At 37.8% G+C, this 20,102-nt stretch overlaps 3 protein-coding genes across 10 annotated transcripts; 2 read left to right on the forward strand and 1 right to left on the reverse strand.

The window, feature by feature from the left end:
* Positions 1-125: 125 nt before the first annotated feature.
* On the forward strand, positions 126-13,020 carry LOC105642828 (transducin family protein / WD-40 repeat family protein). 3 transcript variants are annotated; one of them, XM_012227793.4, is made up of 16 exons: positions 135-590; positions 830-3,472; positions 3,638-4,073; positions 4,768-4,996; positions 5,972-6,136; positions 6,512-6,784; positions 6,935-7,180; positions 7,444-7,836; positions 7,942-9,345; positions 9,453-9,509; positions 9,791-10,219; positions 10,449-10,672; positions 11,079-11,212; positions 11,621-11,890; positions 11,981-12,159; positions 12,281-13,020. In XM_012227793.4, the coding sequence occupies exons 1-16, from the start codon at positions 200-202 to the stop codon at positions 12,386-12,388; spliced, it is 7,581 nt and encodes a 2,526-aa protein (XP_012083183.1). In that variant the 5' UTR covers positions 135-199; the 3' UTR covers positions 12,389-13,020. The 3 variants fall into 3 exon arrangements, with proteins under 3 accessions (XP_089577396.1, XP_012083183.1, XP_020538564.1); XM_020682905.3 differs by having other exon boundaries at positions 451-590; positions 850-3,472; XM_089721270.1 differs by lacking the exons at positions 9,791-10,219; positions 10,449-10,672; positions 11,079-11,212; ... (1 more) ...; positions 11,981-12,159; positions 12,281-13,020 and adding an exon at positions 9,631-9,777 and having other exon boundaries at positions 126-590.
* Positions 13,021-14,223: 1,203 nt separating this feature from the next.
* Positions 14,224-18,351, forward strand: LOC105642829 (uncharacterized). Of its 6 annotated transcripts, none has more exons than XM_037640280.2 (4): positions 14,230-14,601; positions 14,849-14,876; positions 16,268-17,252; positions 17,519-18,351. In XM_037640280.2, the coding sequence occupies exons 3-4, from the start codon at positions 16,291-16,293 to the stop codon at positions 17,997-17,999; spliced, it is 1,443 nt and encodes a 480-aa protein (XP_037496208.1). In that variant the 5' UTR covers positions 14,230-14,601; positions 14,849-14,876; positions 16,268-16,290; the 3' UTR covers positions 18,000-18,351. The 6 variants fall into 6 exon arrangements, with proteins under 6 accessions (XP_012083189.1, XP_037496208.1, XP_012083187.1 ...); XM_020682690.3 differs by having other exon boundaries at positions 14,231-14,601; positions 16,232-17,252; XM_012227799.4 differs by lacking the exon at positions 14,849-14,876 and having other exon boundaries at positions 14,224-14,601; positions 16,232-17,252; positions 17,534-18,351.
* A 495-nt stretch (positions 18,352-18,846) lies between these two features.
* LOC105643331 (uncharacterized) lies at positions 18,847-19,710 on the reverse strand. The gene has a single exon (XM_012228429.1). The coding sequence runs from the start codon at positions 19,708-19,710 to the stop codon at positions 18,847-18,849; it is 864 nt and encodes a 287-aa protein (XP_012083819.1).
* Between the last annotated feature and the right edge of the window lie 392 nt (positions 19,711-20,102).

Here is a 20,102-nt window from a genome sequence, read left to right on the forward strand (position 1 = left end):
GCTAAATTAAATTTCTTAATTTTTAAAATATTATTCATAAAAGTTCTAAAAAAAATATTATCCATAAATTAATATATTTTATGACGACTAATGACTTCCTCTCCTAATGCTCAGCCCAGTTTATGAGTTATGGTACGACAGTTACATATATGCATATATCCTCTATGCTGTTTACATTGGCGCTCACAGCCAAAGCAAAATGCCCGAAACGAGCTATTCTAGCCAAAACTCGACCTCCACTACTGACCCTACTGATCATCTTCCTCTCTCTATCTTTAGATCCGACATCATCCCACCCGCACCAACTTCATCCCAATCCACCATAGACTGGCTACCAGACTTTGCCGGTTACGCATGGATCGGATATGGAGCCTCCTCTCTCTTAGTGATTTCGCACTTGCCATCCTCCCTCTCTTCCGACGAATTTCTCAGTGGCCCCATTCTCCGCCAAGTTTTCGAGCTTTCTGGCAATCATTCATCCCACGTCACTGCCGTTTCATGGTCCCCAGTAACGCCGTCGATAGGAGAGCTCGCTGCTGCGTCAGGCAACTGCATATATGTGTTCTCACATGATTCCGCTAGCTTCAAAGGTAATGAAGTTAGAGTTACTGTTTTACACTTACTTTATAATTCCAAATTAAATGAAACTTATATACGAGAAAATGATTTGAAGAGTTGAATCGGGAATGAAGCCTTTTGCTTAATTTGTATGAATGGGCGTTTGTTTAAATATAGATACTACTCCTTGTTATATTTGATCAGTAAGGGCCATATCTATGTTTTAATTGTTGGATGTCTCAAAATTCAATTTTCTTTCACTCATATTCAGGTTCTTTTGTTTGGAGCCAGAATGCAGTGCTTTTACAATCGACAAAGGTGGAAGCAGTCAAATGGACTGGCTCTGGGGACGGGATAATTGCTGGTGGAATTGATGTGATTTTGTGGAGAAGGAAAGACAAGTCATGGGAAATAGCTTGGAAATTTAAAAGAGATGAGCCTCAAAATCTGGTTTCTGCAACCTGGTCAATTAAGGGACATGTGGCAACTGCTGCTTATCCGAGTAAATTGGATATTAAAGGATCTAGCAATATGAGTAAGTGCGTGTTTGTGTCTTATTGTGATAGCATATCTGAATATGCAAAATTTGAGCTGCGCCATCCACAGCCTGTCTCAATGATTCAATGGAGGCCATCAACAGGAAGACAATCACAGGGAGATGCAAATTATCCGCCAAGACACATTCTACTAACTTGCTGCCTTGATGGAACTGCTAGGCTATGGACAGAGGTAGATAATGGAAAGGTTAGAAAGTTAGCCAAGGACAATAGTGATCGCAAAGCAACAAGGAGGTCTTTTTGTGTTGCTGCTGTAATTGAGATAAATCAGGTGTTGAAAGGAAGTTTGGGCATGGATATATTTTTGAACTGGGCGGCAGAAAGTAGTGGTATATATAGAACTGGAGAGGGAACTAAGCAGTTCTTATCCCCTGAAACATATGGTCATAATAGAGTTGGCAAATGCGAGTGGTTAATTGGCTTTGGTCCAGGAACAACAATTACTTTCTGGGCCATTCACTGTCTTGATGACATCTCGCCCATGAGGTTCCCTCGTGTTACACTATGTAAGAGAAAAGAATTGCAGGACCTTGAAGGGGGGCATCTTCATGGATCTGCATTTTCAAACTTTAAAGATTCATTACTTCTTAGTAAGGTTGTTATCTCGAGGAATTGCTCGTCTGGCCCTCCTGATATATGCTCTTTGGTTCATTTATTACCTTCTAATTCCTTTATCTGGTCTCTGTTACATACTGAAAGATCTGGTAATATTGAGACCACATCCTTGAACAATTTAGAAATATGCAAGTACTTTTCACGTTCTGCTAATGGAGTTTTAGATGGACGACATGCTGGAAAAATCTTACAAGTTGCTGTACATCCTTGTATTTATGAACTTGGATTGGCTGCTTCTTTGGATTCTAACGGATTGCTTCTATTTTGGTCTGTTTCAAATGTTTCAAACCATAATTTTGGCCTTTCAACGTTGGTTCCAACATGGAAGCTTTGTGGAAGCTTTCAAACTAATTATTCGTGTTCTAAGTATACAAGCCTGAAGTGGGCACCTTCTACGTTAGATGAAGACTATATACTTCTTATGGGACATGCCAGAGGAATAGATTGCTTTGTAGTTAAGGTTCCTCAAATTGGAGGAGGAGGAGACATAATATGCCACTTTATCTCCACCATACCTCTAATTAGAGATGGTACTTATGAGGATGGTCCCCCTAATATCTTTGTGATACCTCTTCCTTCTACCTGTAACAAGACATTCAAGTACAATAAATTTATGCTTTTGGGGGTGTGGATGGAGCACTTTCAGGCTCTTTCATGGGAAGTAACTTTACACTCCTATGATTTACCGGAAGCTTCCTGTGACTGTAATTTTGATGATCAAAATAGTACTATGCTCTGGAAATGGAAATTTGAAAGTTCTTTTGCTGATAAAAGATATTGTCTTGGTGTCAACCCTTGCTCGTCTCAATTGCCAGATACTTACTCTGATGAGCAGATTACTAGTTTTTCTGTGGTAGGTCCAGGTAATTCGATTCCTATGCATGGAAGTCTAGGTGGCACTAACATTTGCTGTAGTGTTCCAGCCTATGTTATGGCTACAGGCTGCTCTGATGGTAGCCTGAAACTGTGGAGAAGTAACTCTTCTAAAATGTCTACTCCTTATATACTGTGGGAACTTGTAGGCAAATTAGTTGCTCATCAAGGCACTGTTCGTGCTCTGTGTTTGACTGATTGTGGTCGGAAGATTGCTACCATCTCTGCAGGGAGTGATGGCACTAGCAAGCTTCACGTATGGGACAGTGTACACCTTATAGGAGCTGGAAGTTTTGTGTTAGAGGATATATTATGTATTGACAGAGAAGTTGTTTCTTTAAATTGGCTGGCTTTAGGCAATGGTCAGTTACTTCTTGGGGTTTGCACGCAGAATATGTTGCAGGTATATGCTCAGAAGCATTCTGGTGGTCAGACATTCTCGAACATTGGAGAATCTTTGAACCTGCAAAATTGGTTATGCATTGCAGTTTTTCATACTTCCCCTGCTATTCGGTACTTCCTTTGGGGCCCCCAGGCTGCAGCCATCATTGTTCATGATAATTACTTTAGTCTACTTAGTCAATGGTTGTTTCTTGTAGATAATAGAGAACGAAAAGATAAAGACATTCTTTCTTCAATATTCACTGATTTTGCTGCTGACGTTAGTGATCTTGGAGAACCATCAGTTCCTGTGAAGACTAATGGAAAAAAGGATTGCCTATCTAGCAATGTTTTTGAGGCCAAGTCTCAATTAAAACATGGTTTGTGTAACGTGGTTGGTTTTTGGAGCCTGGTTGAAGTAGCAGAGAAGTTGAAGGGAATGATACCTGTTTACCATCCTGAGGCGCTACTTATGAATATGTACTCAGGTACTTTAGAATAGTAATTTACCTGTCCTACACAATGTTCTTTGCAAGTTTTATGAGACAATTACAATTTCATTAAGTATTACTCGTCAGTTTACTCTTTTTCTTTGTGTTCCTGTTAAACAACCACATATATTTTTAATTCATGTTATCATCTCATGTGTTTAGGCAATTGGAAACGTGCTTATGCATCTGTGAGGCATCTTGTTCAATGTCTTCATTCTGGTTATTATTCTGAGAAAAGGTGCTGCTCTGGAAAGAATAGTCATGTTGCTCCACAGATTCTTTTGTCAAATTATTTTGAAGGAGTTCTCTTTAAAGATTCAATGGATAAGAGATTTCAGTGGGGTGCTGATGCAAGATTACCAGCCTCATCTTCGCAGTTTTCTCTGTATGACGCCAAGTCTGATGCTTCCAGTGATGTATTTATTTCATCTACAACGATATCTGAACTTCGTGGTTTTCTAGAGCCTCTTGAGAAAATGTATGATTTGGCAGCTGTATCCAATGCTGAGAAGTTGCAAATTCTTGCAATTGTAGACCTTCTTGCTGAAATTCAGCAATCTGCTTCTGCCTATGGAAATCTCGATGAACCTGGGCGAAGGTACTTATAAGTTTGGTCGGTTAACTAGTTTAGATTATGCTTCTTGTAAGATTTACCTTACCTAATAATTTCTGAGGTTTGGGTGGTAAAGATTGGTATGTTTCTTGGGTTCAAATCTTGCCTGCAAGAGAGAAAAGTTTCTTTCACGGATGTTTAAATATCAAGATCCGAGAATATTGCTAGGAAAACCACATGCCTCAGAAATATATCCACAGTTCCTGGTCTAGAGATCTAAGTACTGGTGTATGAAGTGCTACTCAATTTATCATTCTATATACTAAAGGATTATGAATCACAAACGTGCATCAAGTAGGGTGGATAAATACAAATGCTTGACATGCCTACGAGACGCATCAGATACGCAAACCCTATGTCCAACAGAAGGAGAGAAATAAAAAAAGAAGAATGAGAAGAAGAAAGTTTTGGCTTGTGGGACTTTCTTCAAAATAAATAGTTTTCTGTTATGCACTATCTTATTTTTTTAAATTTTCACATTTTCATGCCGATATATGAGGAATTTATTGAAGATTACCCAATCAGTGAAGATTGGAGCACTACATAAACAGAAAATGGTCTTTAAATATGCTACTTTTAAGCAGTTACTAATAAAATGATATTGGCCTATCATTCATACTGTTTGTAAAGCTTTTGGTGGAGTTCTCATACTGATCCAGATCTTTTTGTATCTTTCAAGGTTTTGGGTTGCATTAAGGTTTCAGCAGCTACATTTTTCTAGAAGCTTTGGCAAATTATCATCTGTAGAAGAATTGATTGTTGACACTAGTCTAATGTGCTGGGCCTTCCACTCTGACTGCCAGGAAATTTTGTTGAGTTCTTTTCTTCCAAATGAACCATCATGGAAAGAAATGCAGACTCTTGGTGTTGGATTCTGGTTTACCAATGTTGCGCAACTACGCACAAGGGTAATACTTTCAGATATCTTTCTCTTTAATTTCTATATTAGGAGAAAACTTTTTCTGGCTTTTTCTTTGTAAGAGAAGGTCACATCCTCTCCCTGTTGAAGCATTGTCTGGCTCTTAAGTTGGTTACGACAAATGCAACTATCTATTCTAAAGCATTTACACCTTTAAAATACCATGTTACTTTTTAATATTTCAAGAGTAGTTGGAAGCATGTATGATGTTTGTCCTGACATTAATGGTGAATTTCATTATAATCTATCATTGGAAAGTGATGTGAACGCTTTTTGGTTAATTGGAATAAAATTATGTAGGACTCTACCTATTGCGCCACCCAATACATCATGGGACTGTATAAGCAAAAACATGCAGTATTAGCAATGTGGGTAGGTTTAACCAATTAGCCTACTAATGTTTTTGCTGTGGGAAAATTTCAAGTGTTTGATGGGTTTTAGGTTTAAATGTTAGGGAAGAGGGTAATTTAGAATTAGGAAATTGAATTACTTATTAGAGTGACAAATGAAAAGCAAAGAAAAGAAATTAGTGACTGTGAGCAGGAACTGAGGAACTGTAGCAATAGGAATAGCAATGGGGTAGGTCTCATCCCTGATCCACCTTACTCTGCCGAACACCTCCCCTGACCCTTTCCTGTACCAGGAAGGCCATAAGATTCTTTACCCATCCCTGCCCCACCAAGAAACAAAAATCCCCAATCTGGTGTTGCCCTGCTTTACCTTTTCCTGCAGTGATGCTCTTTAATTTTTTTTTCCCTACTTTCTTTTTCTTCGCTTATTTATTTGCAACCTGATGCAAAATCAAGCATAACCATTTAATAAAGTAAGTTAAACAATAGAAATTAGCAATCACCAATCATTTGCCTTTAGTGATGGCTGTTTTCTGTTAATAAAACCCAAACTCCTTATTCTTTTAGAAGTCTTTCTGTTTTCCTTTATACTTATGCTGGTTGGTTTACTGCAGGTGGAGAAATTAGCAAGAATGCAGTATCTGAAAAACAGAGATCCCAAAGATTGTGCCCTTTTATACATTGCATTGAATAGACTTCAAGTCTTGGCTGGTCTTTTCAAAATCAGCAAAGATGACAAAGACAAACCCTTGGTGGGGTTCCTTTCTCGCAATTTTCAGGTATCTCTGGAGTTATGGACTCCAAAGCTAATGGTTTACTTGCTAGAGTCAATAAAATTCACTGTGAATGACAAAAAAGGGTTATGAGACATATTTTGGATCACCAGCTTGCAACAGTTTCCCTGTTGGCTGTTGCAATTGCCTGTCAATTTGGATAAACAATTTGTTAATCTGTCTCAACCAATATTCAGTTGCAGAAACACATAGCTATTCTCACACAGAAATACATTGATAGATTCATTTTCTTTCAGTTGCCATTTCAGTTTTTTCTTGGAAGTCTCAGCCCACTGATTCTTTTTTACTTCTATGTGCATTTCAGTTCCTTTGCACTAGAAAAAGGTTACAAATTATTTTTAGTTTTAATTATTGTTACAGGAGGAGAAAAATAAAGCAGCTGCTTTAAAAAATGCTTATGTCTTGATGGGAAGACATCAGCTGGAGCTTGCTATTGCTTTCTTTCTACTTGGAGGAGATAATTATTCTGCAATCACAGTTTGTGCAAAGAATCTTGGAGACGAACAACTTGCACTAGTAATTTGTCGGCTCATTGAGGGTCGTGGTGGACCATTGGAACATCACTTAATTACAAAGTTTATACTTCCATCTGCAGCTGAGAGAGGAGATTACTGGCTTGCAAGCCTGCTTGAGGTTCCTAGTTTTGAATATTTGACCATGATCTTTTCCTCTCTCTCTTCTGTTTTTCCCTTTTCCAGATAGGATCTATCATATGGAGTTGCACGCATGACATTTTTGTAATTCTTCAGATTTTATAACTTAAAGTTAGCTCTTTGGTTGCAGTGGGAATTGGGCAATTACTATCAATCTTTTCTCTGCATGCTTGGTTTCCAGAGAAGTTCTTTAACTGAAAGATCTGCTCTTTCATCTAATCATGCTGCTTTTATGAACCCCCATATTGGTCTATATTGCCTCAAATTAGCAAGCAACAATTGCATGCGAAATGCCACAGGGGACCAAAATGCTGCAATTCTTAGTAGGTGGGCAACATTTATGGCAGCCACTGCCTTCAACAGAAGTGGGCTTCCTGTGAGTTTGCTTGACATTTCATGTTATATGTATATATTGCTTAGTTTACAAAGTTTGAACATATCACACTTTTCTTATTCCTATTCACTACTTTAACAATGGGTACAAGGAATTAGTGGTTGCCTTTATGTCATTTTAATTGCAGTCATTTAGTGATTTATAACATGATTCATGGACTCTTCGTGAGTAGGGTCAGATTGCAATTTATAATATGTATTTTCCATTTTGCTTCTATAAATGTGATTGATATTTCTTAATATCAGTTTGAAGCTTTAGAGTGCCTTTCATCTTCCTTGGTCACTTTTGAGAGTGAGGATCAAGAAAGGATATCGGATGTTAACCATTCTCAAATTCTACATGGAATCTTGAAGCCATCTGCCAATGATTCCCATAATTGGCTATCGAACAATGTGGCTTTGCAGCTGGAGTCCAGTGCTAAATTAGAGTTGGCTCTTCAGTATTTCTCTAAATTGATGGGGGAGCATCCTAGTTGGCCTGATGCTACCTTAGGATCTGTTCAACCCAGTACTCGATTCAAGGAGGGTGAAATTTATCAATACGACAAATTACTAGAAAATTTTCAAGACAAGTTATATACAGGACTGTCAAAGTTTGAGCAGAAGTTTTCAGTGGCTTCTTCTTGCTTGATTAAAATGGTATGTAGTATATTGACCATAACGATTGTCTTGTAGTTAACCTCATCTTGTCCTATCCCCATTTTTTCTTGTCCAATAACATATTATTTTTATTTCTGTTTACAGATTTTGGTATGGTTGTGCAATAATGGGCTGTTGTTTATTGGATATGATCTATTACTTAACTATATTTCTCGAGATCGCTTGCAAGATGACAGTCATCTTTTTGGCGATTTAGTACTGTATCCTCTTCTCTGTAAGGCGCTCCTAAAAGCTATTAAAGATTTTTCCCTTTTTCTTTCACGGTTTATTGTCGCCTCTAGCATAACATGCCTCCAACCAAAGTCATGTTATATTGAGAACGATACATCTGTTGAAGTTAAATCCACATGGTCAGATACTCAGGGGCATTATTTTCAAGGTATCATGCCAACATTGTGGAGTTTAAGAACTGCTATAAGGATCAGTTCTGGCTTCTTATCTGAGGATATGACTACAAGATTCTTTGTTATTATTGATTTATATGAATTTTCTGTACATTTTGCATCTGCTTGGCTTCGGCGAAACTCTAAAGGTCTGTTGTTGATGGTGCAACCACTCTTGATTGCATTTACCGATGGGCATAACCCTTGTGAAGTTGATATGGCAAATCTCAAGAACATTCTTAACCACATTGCAGAGTTGTTGGCTAGCAATATTTCAGTGGATGATGCACGATTAGGGCTGAATGTTACTGAATTCATGCCATTCAAGTTAGATGGAGAAACAGTGAATTTATTTTCAGAAGTTGAAAAATGGCATATCATAGGGGCTTGTTTGTGGCAGCATATGGCCAGACTAATGAAACATAAGCTGGATTTGTTATCCATTAATGTTGATCATAGTTCCTTCTCTGGAGTTTCCCATTGCCCAGCATCTAGTTCAATGAATTTTGCATATGATAACAACATGACAGAACAAATTGCATCGCTCTCATTGATATTGGCCAAGTTACTGAAGAATACAATTTTACATGTTTCATCTTATCATGTAAAAGTATTTGGATCATTGCTGCAGTTGAAAGTAGAGAATGGATTGCACATACCGACTCTTGCATGGCTACAAGAATCAAATCTGTATCAAGCCAAAGTCAACAATCAGGATGCAAGTGCTGATATAATAAACAGCAAAGATGAATTATCAACTTTCAATATATTGTGGGACACCTGTGCTGACCCTAACATAATATCCAAAGGTTTTGCAGAAGAAAAAATAAACTGGTCACAATTTGTCCATCATAGATCCTCTCATGGCTGGAACGAGTTATATGAGAGCATCAGAGAAGAGCATAAAACCAAGGAAGTTTTGGATCATGAAGTTAGATTAAGCGATAATCATTCCAGTGGTGAAGTTAGATCAAGCACCAAGGGTCTACTTAAGAATGGGCGCTCATTTCTAACTTCTTGGCAGAAGGATGCAACTATTACCAAGGAGGTGCCACATTTCCAGAATGCTAAAGAAATATACAAGAGAGATGGAGAGCTGTTGGAGGTAGTTTTTCTGCATCATAGTTTTAACTGATTAGTAGGTTTTGAAAGTGAATGTCACCAAAATTTTTAGATATATTTGAGAGTTGTTAATGCTTCAACTTTGAGCAGGCACTCTGTGTTAACTCCATTAATGAAGGGCAAGCTGCAATTGCTAGCAATAGAAAGGTTAGTCTCATATGATTTAACTGCTCCCTTTGATTTCTGGAGTCATTGATTTTCCAATTTCATTTATGGGACGCCATTTTGCTTTTTTAGATTGATAATAGTTTACTAAATTATTTATCAGACACACATCATGATCATGACAATGTAGCAAGATTTTCAGGAGAGCATTGGAAGGCCTAGAATGAACTTTAAAAGAGTAGCAGAGATCGTCCATGTGAGCTAGATGAGGGCTTTCAGTATTCAGTTGGAAAATCTAATGTTCAATTTCTGTCTTGATACAGGGCATAATTTTCTTTAGCTGGGATGGTGGGATACCTTTTGACGATCAATCAGAATATACCTGGTCCAATGCTGATTGGCCAACAAATGGGTGGGCAGGTATTGAATCAAGACCAGTTCCAACATGTGTTTCTCCTGGTGCTGGTCTTGTAAGAAAGAAAGGGGCACACCTTGGATTGAGCAGGGAAACCCTTGGCATGGGTTCTTTAGCAAGACCAAGGAAAGACTTAAGAGGTGGTGGAGCATTTGGTATTCCAGGTTATGAGGGTACGGGTGCCTCTGGCTTGGGTTGGAAAGTTCAAGAGGATTTTGAGGAGTTTGTTGACCCACCAGCGACAGTGGAAAATATAAGTACAAGGGCTTTCTCTAGTCACCCCTCAAGACCCTTCTTCTTGGTTGGTTCCAGCAACACACACATATACTTATGGGAGGTACATAACTTTGACCATGAGAGGATTGGTGCTGTTTTTGTTAGGCAGTTGCACTTGAATCTATTTTCTTCCCATGGGTTTTCCCCCTTTAGATCAATTTTTACTCACTGTAGCAACAAAACAAATTCTTTCTGTTTCTTCTTTTAAGAGGAAAACGAACTTGTCACTTCTAATTTCATTCAATCTAGTGATTTAATCAAACTGATAATATGAAATGTTATATGTGCAGTTTGGTAAGGACAAAGCCACTGCAACTTATGGTGTGCTCCCTGCTGCAAATGTTCCTCCACCGTATGCTCTTGCATCAATATCTGCTTTGCAGTTTGACCACTGTGGACACAGGTTTGCTACAGCTGCATTGGATGGTACTGTATCCACATGGCAGCTGGAGGTTGGAGGAAGGAGCAACATCCGCCCAACAGAATCATCTCTCTGCTTTAGTGGTCATGCATTGTAAGTATTCCTTTGTTTGTACTCTATATAGCAATTCTGATAATTCTTTTCCTTGGCTGGACTTGGAAAAACTGAAGAAGATGTTGATACTAGTTTCAAAATTCTACTTGGTGAAAAATATGCTTTTATTCTCAAAATGATGGAAAGAAACATTTTTAAGTTTTGCTAGGAGTTTTCTACATAGAATTGATATTTGCTTCTATCAAATCTCCGACTCTGTAGTTGTTACAAAAATGTAAAAAGGAGGATGTCAACTAGGCAGACCAGCAGTTAGCCGTTTCGGTTGTTTTGTTAAGAAAAAAATGCACATGTAGGTCATCAATGTAATCTGACACATGCTTCAGGAACTTTACTTTGTTAAAGATAAATGCATTTCTACGTAGTGGTTAATATGGTGAATTTGCAGGGATGTCACATATGTTACTTCAAGTGGATCAGTTGTTGCTGCAGCTGGACATAGCTCCAATGGCGTTAATGTAGTTGTCTGGGACACATTGGCTCCACCCACGACCTCGCGAGCTTCAATTACTTGTCATGAAGGTTTTCTTCTAGTTCTCAAAGTGCATTAGATGAAATTTCATGCATGATTGATGATTGATTGTCTTCTAATACATGATAGCAAATGAAACATGGCTGGCCAGTTTCTGCTCAATGTTGTAGTCTGGTTTCTCTCTCGTAAAAAAAAGGGGTTAGATTTTATTGATGGAACAATCAGCACCACAAAAAAATGGATAAAAAATCAAACTCCCATTCTTCCATCAGTTGCAATGCCAGTCTTGCAATGACCAATCACTGTAAGGTTGTGCCAAGTTTTCTAACAAAAGTAATTCTAGTGATGAAGGTTAATACTTTGTTGATCATATAATATCCCAGTCTTGCTCATGAATTGTGCATCCAGCTACTACATACTCCATATATAGTGACCCAACCTTGTGTGCATGTGTGAAGGTGGTGCCCGCTCCATTTCTGTGTTTGATAATGACATTGGAAGTGGTTCCATATCTCCCCTTATTGTAACTGGTGGTAAAGGTGGTGATGTTGGACTTCATGACTTCCGGTACATAGCAACAGGAAAGACTAAAAGGAATAAGCATTTTGATAATGGTGATGGAAGTAACAATATGCCTTCTAATGCTGAAATGCAAGCAGGAGTTGGTAACAAAGTTGGTGATCAGAATCAGAATGGGATGCTTTGGTATATACCCAAGGCTCACTTAGGTATGTATTTGTCTCTCTATGCGAATTCTACCTGCATATAGTTTATCTACCTATTGATCTGACAGCTTTAAGTGAATAATCTGAGTGAAGGAAGCGTCACCAAGATATGCACCATACCTAATACCAGCTTATTCTTAACTGGAAGCAAGGATGGAGATGTTAAACTCTGGGATGCCAAAGTAGCCAAGCTGGTTTACCAATGGCCCAAATTGCACGAAAGGCGCACCTTTTTGCAACCAAGCACGCGAGGTTTTGGCGGAGTTGTCAGGGTAACAATTTCTACTTAGTATTTTGGTGGACAATAAGACAAGATTTGTTCTCATTTGAACTAGTAAATAATCTTAGATGTTTGGGTTTGCTGAAGTAAAATCACATTGAACTGTGTTACAGGCTGCAGTAACAGATATTCAAGTTGTTTCTCATGGTTTTCTTTCTTGTGGTGGGGATGGCTCTGTAAAGTTGGTTCAGCTCAAAGATTACCCGCATGAGAAATTGTAGTTTCCTATGAAATTCAAAGACATCTTCAAATCTATGAATCAAATTCAGAGATGGCTCTTTGCCGGAGCTTGGTGCTTTTTTCCCAGCTCTGACATTGTTGTCTAAATCACCAATATACCAAAATCTATGGAAGACAATTAAAACTTGATGAATTTGCATTGAACAGAAAATTCAGGTCTTATCAGTTGATCCTTGATCAAGAATTATTCGCTCTCATGAAGTGCGAGTAGGTTCAGAACACTGCGGTATTCCATCCGCAGCAACCTCTTTCTTTATTCACCGAGTGTTCTATTGAATTCATAACAAGTCCCGCGTTTCTGAATGGGATGAAAAGGGAAAGATTGACGTCAGCTGTCTTTCATGTGCGTACAGATTTTCGTCATGCTTCATTTTCTGTAGTCGTCAGCATTGTATCATATTTTGAGGTGGTTATTGTATTTCCCATGATGTTAAATTGTCTATTTTATTCTATTGTTCTTAGTGTATATTTTCCTCCCCTTGATTATTTTCAATGTACATTTGTGTATTTTTCCTGTTGAAAGGTAGTCGATGTAAATTACTAAACTCAGCATTTTTTTTAGGGTAATGACTTTGCAGAGTTACAAAGTAAAATGAAGACTTTTATTTCAAAAGGATCTTATTTCTTACTTTTTAGACATATATCAGAAAGAGAAGGTATAGCACTCATTGTAGTTTAGCGATAAACATCCAGCGTTCGATTATGAATATTGTAGGTAATTAGCGATGGCTAACTCGATTCAAATCCAAATAAAAAAAAACACAATTATATCAATTTTAGAATTGAACTATGATCACTGACCAATAACGCAGATCTTTCATCTTTGTATTACACGTAAACAAAGTCAATGCAGAGTGCAGCCGAAAAAGTTGAATAAAATTCTAAATCCACGTGTCATCCGAAATCTTTATGCTCACGCTTCGCTTCCTTGTACTCTACCAGTACAAAATAGTATAGTAGGTCGGAAAAATACAGCAATAAATTTTCAAGCACATTGAATTATCTTATCTTCAAAATTTCACTCAATTATTTCTCATTTCTGCTGTCTCTTACTTTTAATTCTCTCTTGTCGGAGCTCTTTAACTTGTAGCTGACGTTCTTTTACATTCTTTTCCTAATTAATTCGGAATTTCTCTAGCTTCCATCAATCATAAACTGACACGTCTACATCACTGCTTCTATTGGCAGTAATCGGACCTTTTAGCCTATATTACGTTAATGAATGAAAAAGTGAAAACACAACTGAAATCTATGGGTTAAATCCCACAGCTTTCTTTAATGGCATCCTTCGTACTATATTGCCTAAAAACTCTGTGTGCTGCTCTTAATTATACTCCTACTTTCTACCAAGAACCAATTATTTTGTGGAAGAGTAAATAAATAAAAAAGAATAAGAATTATATAGTGGTAAACTTAATGTTATTTTCTAAATTGGACACTACATGAGTGGGTCCACTGTAAACCTAATTTTCTTTATATTTTACAAAAATGCCGATTTTCGTTTCTATTTGATTGTATTCATCTCATATCTTTATTCTTTGCCTTTGGAGAAGCCGAAACGGTACTTGGATTGGGACCTACGATTTTCCTACGTGGCCTATCACAAATGGTCCTCCGATTAAAGATTGGAGATCTTATCTTCTAAATGGACCTGGTACCGCGCCGACCCTCCCTTCTCTAATCAACTGCCTCGTGTGCAAACATGAAACATGCGAGGGAAAAGCCATAATAATCATAATAATAGTATAATACTGCTAGGCTCTCTTTGTTAAGTAACCCCAGAAAACGTAAACGCGGACCACATTGTTGAAACTGAAAGGGAAAGGGACAAGGCATATACTGTGTCGTTTTGAATGGAATCTATTACCCAATTTTTTCGCTGTGGTAGATTTTATGTTTGGTAAAACAGGAAAGGGTATGGGACTGTGGACTGTGTAAAGCGACATAACAATGATAAATTGATAAAGCTAAACTAAAGCCTGCGTCTCTTCTATCTGTGGATCTTCTGGAGATTCATTTTTTTTTTTTGTTTGGTAAATGAAAAAACTCTCATAAAATCAAAATGAAACGATTCCGTTTCGGTTGGATATTGCTTTCAATGGATTCAATCAGATCTGCACAATAATACAGTACATATAACCACTTGCCTATTCCTGTCCGATTTTGCACGAATCCAATCCATATCCTCTTTTTGGTTTGTACTCTTTCTTCTCTTGTTCTTGTTGTTTTAATTTTTTTCTCGCTGATTCTTTATCTTACACAAGAAGGAATTCTGTTCTGTTCTCTATCTTTGTATGCTCGATGGAATCTTTTTGCTTATGATTTTTCCTGATTTTTATTATGTGGTTCAAATTGGTGTGTTTGCTTTATTTAACTATGAATGGTTTATAATTCTGTATGTTTTTTTCCTTTTTGTCTCCCGTTGTTGTTGATTATTGCAGGGTTTTCTCTGGTTTCTGATCAATTTGGGTATGATTCTCCCTTTAATGGACCTCATTTGACAATATCTCTTACCCTCCCTCTGATAAGTTTTTGCAGTTGGGCACAGGAAATACTGGTTTCCAATTTTTTTTCTTTGCTTGTGCTTGATCTTATACTTTCAATTTTAGTCGTTGATGAACTTCAGTTCATTGTGCACATGATCCACTTATCACACAGCACTATTTGTGATGATCCACTTATCAGTTATTACACTGCAGTTTGCAGAATCTTGTTTGATTTCCTAGTTGACTTGATGGCATTTTACTTGTAAAGGTAAATATTGCATGAAAGATGCCTTTTTATGCTTGTTAAAGAGATGTTTTGGTGCCAAATTAACCAGCATTTAACTCGATTTTCCTGATAAGATGCCTTTATATCCAGTTTTATACTAAAATTGTGTACTTCGGATGTGCATGCTTCCAAAAGTAAATTTGTTTTGTCTTTTTAAGGATGATACGCATTAAATGCTTAATGTGCCTTTGGATTTTAGTGCTTAGGCATTTGGGTCCTTTATGGTAAGATGTTTTGCGAAGTTCATTTATGTTTGCTTATTTTGGATGATGTTGAAATAATTTGTGGCTTCTTTTCATCTTCATAGCATGTAACTCTAATCTACTTTTTATGTATAAAGTTAACTTTCAGTTTAACAGTTGTAATTATCTCAATCTTACGAAGAAAATTTATATTGTGCAGTCCTCATTGTACTCTGATTGCATAAAAAGTTCTACAATCTTTGGGTTAGGCTGTCAAATTGATATGTAGTAGTCTTGGTTATGACTTCCGTCGTTTGCAATGATGACTAGAATTTCTGAATCCTCTACCAGCTTGTCCTGCTCACTTCGTAATTAGTGGATTTTTGGGGAATTCCTTTTACTTCAATCTTTTCTTAATCAAATATAATCATTTTGAAACTGCTAATTGTAGTGTTGTTTTATAATCAAGCATTATTGAACACTTTAATGCCTATGTTTTCCCCAGGCTTGTTTTTGTCTGTGAATGGTATCTTGTTTCAGCATGTACTGTGAAATAGGGTGTGCAAGCCACCATTCATATAACAACAAGATGTTTGTATTCTAGAACTTCAAAGTACAGTTTTCTTGTGGTATTATCAGTCATTTCATTTTTATCGTAAACAAGTTCAAGCCAATATGAACTCTAATCTGCTGAAAAAATTATCGACAAATTTCACATCATCAAATTTTAGGAATGCGTATGTTCTAATGAGAGTTTAAAGTGTTACATTTACATGCTTTCTCATCGTCGCAAACTATGAAGATATAGACAAGTCTAACAGTCTGTCTTCAATTTTTTCTCGTTTCTTTTTAACCCTTTTGGGTTTCCAGTGCCTGTCAATGATAACCAAAGATTATCCACAGCAGATGTGTCAGATAAAAGAAGGCTGATGGCAGTAGCAGAAGCAAGAGCTGTGTGGCAAAGAGTAGCTAATCGTTGTTTTGTCCAAGAAGATGCGAAAAGGGCTCCCAAGTTAGCTTGCTGCCAATCATCATCTTCATCATCCAGACAGATTGATGGGGGATCAACAGATGCAGCAGACATGACAGATAATCCAGGGGTAGGTTTCATGCCTCTCCACAGGAACCCCTCGTATTCCAATCTACCTCCTGATACAAGATGGTGGCTTCAGCTGCAACCTAACTATGGATATCAAAAGGGTTTAACATATGAACAGTTAAATGCCTTGGAGGCTGAGATGGAAAGCCTTAGAGCTGAAATTGCAGACTCAACCTCTAAAATTGGTGAGGTTTGCCCAGATGATGATAGATGCAGATGCTTTGATGGAAGCAAGAATAGTGAATCTTCCTTTGATGCACATTGGAAGACTGCAGCTGATTGTATGAAGAAAGATCTGGAAGTTAAAAGGCAAGAGACAATTGGCCTATATGATAAGAATGCCCCAGAATCTATTGAACTTAAGGACACAAGAGTAAACTCCAACTGGATGGATATGGATCCAATTGAATGCTGCGGACCTCAAAAGACCAATGAGTATTGTTTTGATCCTGAATCACCTTGGATTGAGGATGAAAAGACTGTGCCATGGTGGCGCACAACAGATAAAGATGACTTGGTCTCCTTGGTTGCACAGAAGTCTCTTGACTATTTCCAGAATTGCGACCTTCCCCCACCTCAGAAGATGCACGTTAGGAGATACCCAAGTGTGCGTGTTGGATCATCTGATCATGATGATACAGTACCTTCATGTTTGAATTGGAAGCCACAAAGTGGTTATATCTCAAGCCCAATAGTTAAAGCGCATGGCTGTCCCAGTTCTGAAAGCATGCATGGAAGACACAGGACTTCAACTGAAGGTCACTTACAAAGCGGTTCTAACAAGCCATTCAGGTATCTAAATTAGATTATTTCTTCTGGTTGTTGTGCTTGAATATTTACTTCTGACATCTAACAGAATGCATGAGTATGTTGGCCAAATACACATATTGCTGTGTGTCAGAATATTCTGTTTCCTTGCTAATATTGCACAATTTTCAGTATATAATTAATGGAATTTTTTTTTTTGGTGCATATATACATTATTTTTATAGATTCACACACAAGTTATATTTGTATCCCAAACCTTAAATTTCTATGGATCTGCAACCTAAATGTAGTTATACCAAAACCAGCAAAGATACAATAGAATTTGGACAAGTTCCTGAGTGCGATCCCTGCAAGGCCCAGCTACTGGAAGCACTCCGGCATTCTCAAACGCGAGCTAGGGAAGCTGAGAAGGTGGCAAAGCAAGCCTGTGAGGAGAAGGAGCACATCATTAAGCTCTTCTTCAAACAAGCCTCACAGCTTTTTGCCTATAAGCAGTGGTTCCAACTGTTGCAACTTGAAAGCCTTTACTACCAGGTTAAAAATAGTGACCAGCCTGTGTCTACTTTGTTCCCTGTAGCTCTTCCATGGATGCCACGAAAAGGCAGGAAACTGCGGAAGGGCTTGCAAAAGACGACAAGAGGGAAACGAGGCAAGCATGGACGCCAAAGTCATGATATTAGCAAGTATGCAATTGCATTTGCATTGGGGTTGAGTCTTGTTGGTGCAGGCTTGCTACTAGGATGGACCGTAGGGTGGATGTTGCCTTTATGAGGTTCAACAAATCTCCTGCTTAACAAATTTTATTTATGAGAGAAACCGGTTCGATTGTTTGTATTTTCGTATGTATGTATGCATGTATTTTATTTTTCTTAGATGTTCCCCCACTTTTTTCTGTGTGTTCTGCTTTATTTATGTAAATTTTGTACAAATTATGAGGGTTGGTTAGATGTGCATATGGGGAGTAGATGTTCTGTCAATTTGGAATCTCGTCAAAGGTCTCTTTTGGTGATCTGTACATTTGATTTAATCTTAGCAGTGTATTATGGAAAACTACACATCTAGCTGGGCGTTGTAAATTAAATTTGGGAAATTGATACTTTGACAGGAGCGTGCCCATGGCTAATTGGCTATGCCTTTGTTTTTTATTATCTTAAACAGATTTTAATGCTTGAACAATTTCTTTTCCCCATAATTCAATTTCATCATTTTGGTCCAATTAATTTTTTTGGGTAACAACCGGAGAGCAAAGCTCTAAGTAAACATTGAAAGTTTAGAATAAGAAACCTCTATATTATCATGAAGAAGTCATTCTGCCATTTCAAGGGGCGGTTGCATGAGAAGAGGAATCTCTAATGGATAGTTTCTTGCACATCTAAAAAGGTGATCCGTGTAATGGTTCATTTCTTTATAAATATGTTTGATCACACAACTTTAGAATCGTGGGATCAACAGCTGAATAGCAAGCACCAGCTGCTTAATTGCTCTTGATTAACTTTCTCTTTGAAGAATTGCTTCCAGCTCACTTTTCAGCTCAACCTCCAAATTAAGAAGGAATGGATTGATTCTTAATTCCAAAGCCTGCTGAATACCTGCAAGATGGGATAAAAGAATTTTTTTTCTATTTGAAAACATTTCCAAATACGTTAGTTTTCCAGATAGACAAGCATTGAGAAAAATTAGCAATATTATCAGAGAAGGAAGTAGAATTCTTCAAAACCGAAGCTGCAAAAGGATTAAAGTCCACATGAGTGAGCCATGCAGCTTGGAAGCGGAAGGGCGATCTGCTGTTATCTCTAGTAAAACCATCCGTGATGTTGTCTAAGATAGGCCTGTGATCAGACGATATTCGGGCAAGGTGAATAACTGCGTAATCTGGAAACCTAAGATTCCAAGCTTCATTGCAAAGTGCCCTATCAAGCCTCTCCAAAAGCATGCCCCTTTTCCATGTAAACCGAGCACCCCTGTAACCCATGTCCACCAAATTAGACTGTAAAAACCATTGTGAAAATTTTTTATCTATACCAGACCGGCGTTGAGATCCCCCAAACCGTTCTTCCCTACTCCTTATAGCATTAAAATCACCAATAAGGAGCCATCGGTTGTTAATAAAAGTCATGAGCTGCTCTAATTCGTTCCAGATAGAATTTCTTTTCTGGGAGTGAGGACTTGCATATATAGCAGTAGCTTCCATCAAACAATTGTGAAATATACCCCTATGAATCCACTGACTGTTGTTACCAAGAATGTCTACACTCCACCCATTATTCCAAAAAATCCAAATACCACCTGAAAAGCCAGTGGCTTCTACTCTATGCGAATGAGTATATCCTATTTTTTTCATAACCTTATCAGCCTTCTCTCCACTGATTCTAGGTTCCAACAAAATAACAATGATAGGCTTGTGAACCTGCAAAAAAGTCTTAAGGGTACGAAGGAAAGAGGAGCTGCCTGCTCCTTGGCAATTCCAAGAGAAAATAGACATGGTAGGAAAAATAATAAAACAAACCCAAACAGACATATAAAACTGTACCATCAGATTAGTCTATTAAATATGGGTCCTTTGTCTCTCTTTCAAAAAGAGCATCATCATCATCCTCATCACTTTCAACTGATCCCTCTGCATCCAACATATCATCCTCAGACTTGGTACCCTCATGTTCCTGACTCTCCTCATCACTAATGATTAATGGCATGTCAGGTGTAGGGATATAATTGTTTCCTGGGTCAGGAGGAAGCTTTGTAAAATGATTTATCTGAGTTCTCGATTTTTCTATGGTGGGAAGGTCTTTTGAAAGTTCTCCAGTGCTGGTATTCACGTTGGTTCCACTAATCCTGACAACTGAATTATGATTTCGGTCAAGGGTGGTGTGCATT

This window comes from Jatropha curcas, chromosome 5 (genome assembly GCF_041381405.1).
Source record: "Jatropha curcas cultivar XTBG-Jc1 chromosome 5, XTBG_Jcur_1.0, whole genome shotgun sequence".
Classification (NCBI taxonomy): Eukaryota; Viridiplantae; Streptophyta; class Magnoliopsida; order Malpighiales; family Euphorbiaceae; genus Jatropha; species Jatropha curcas.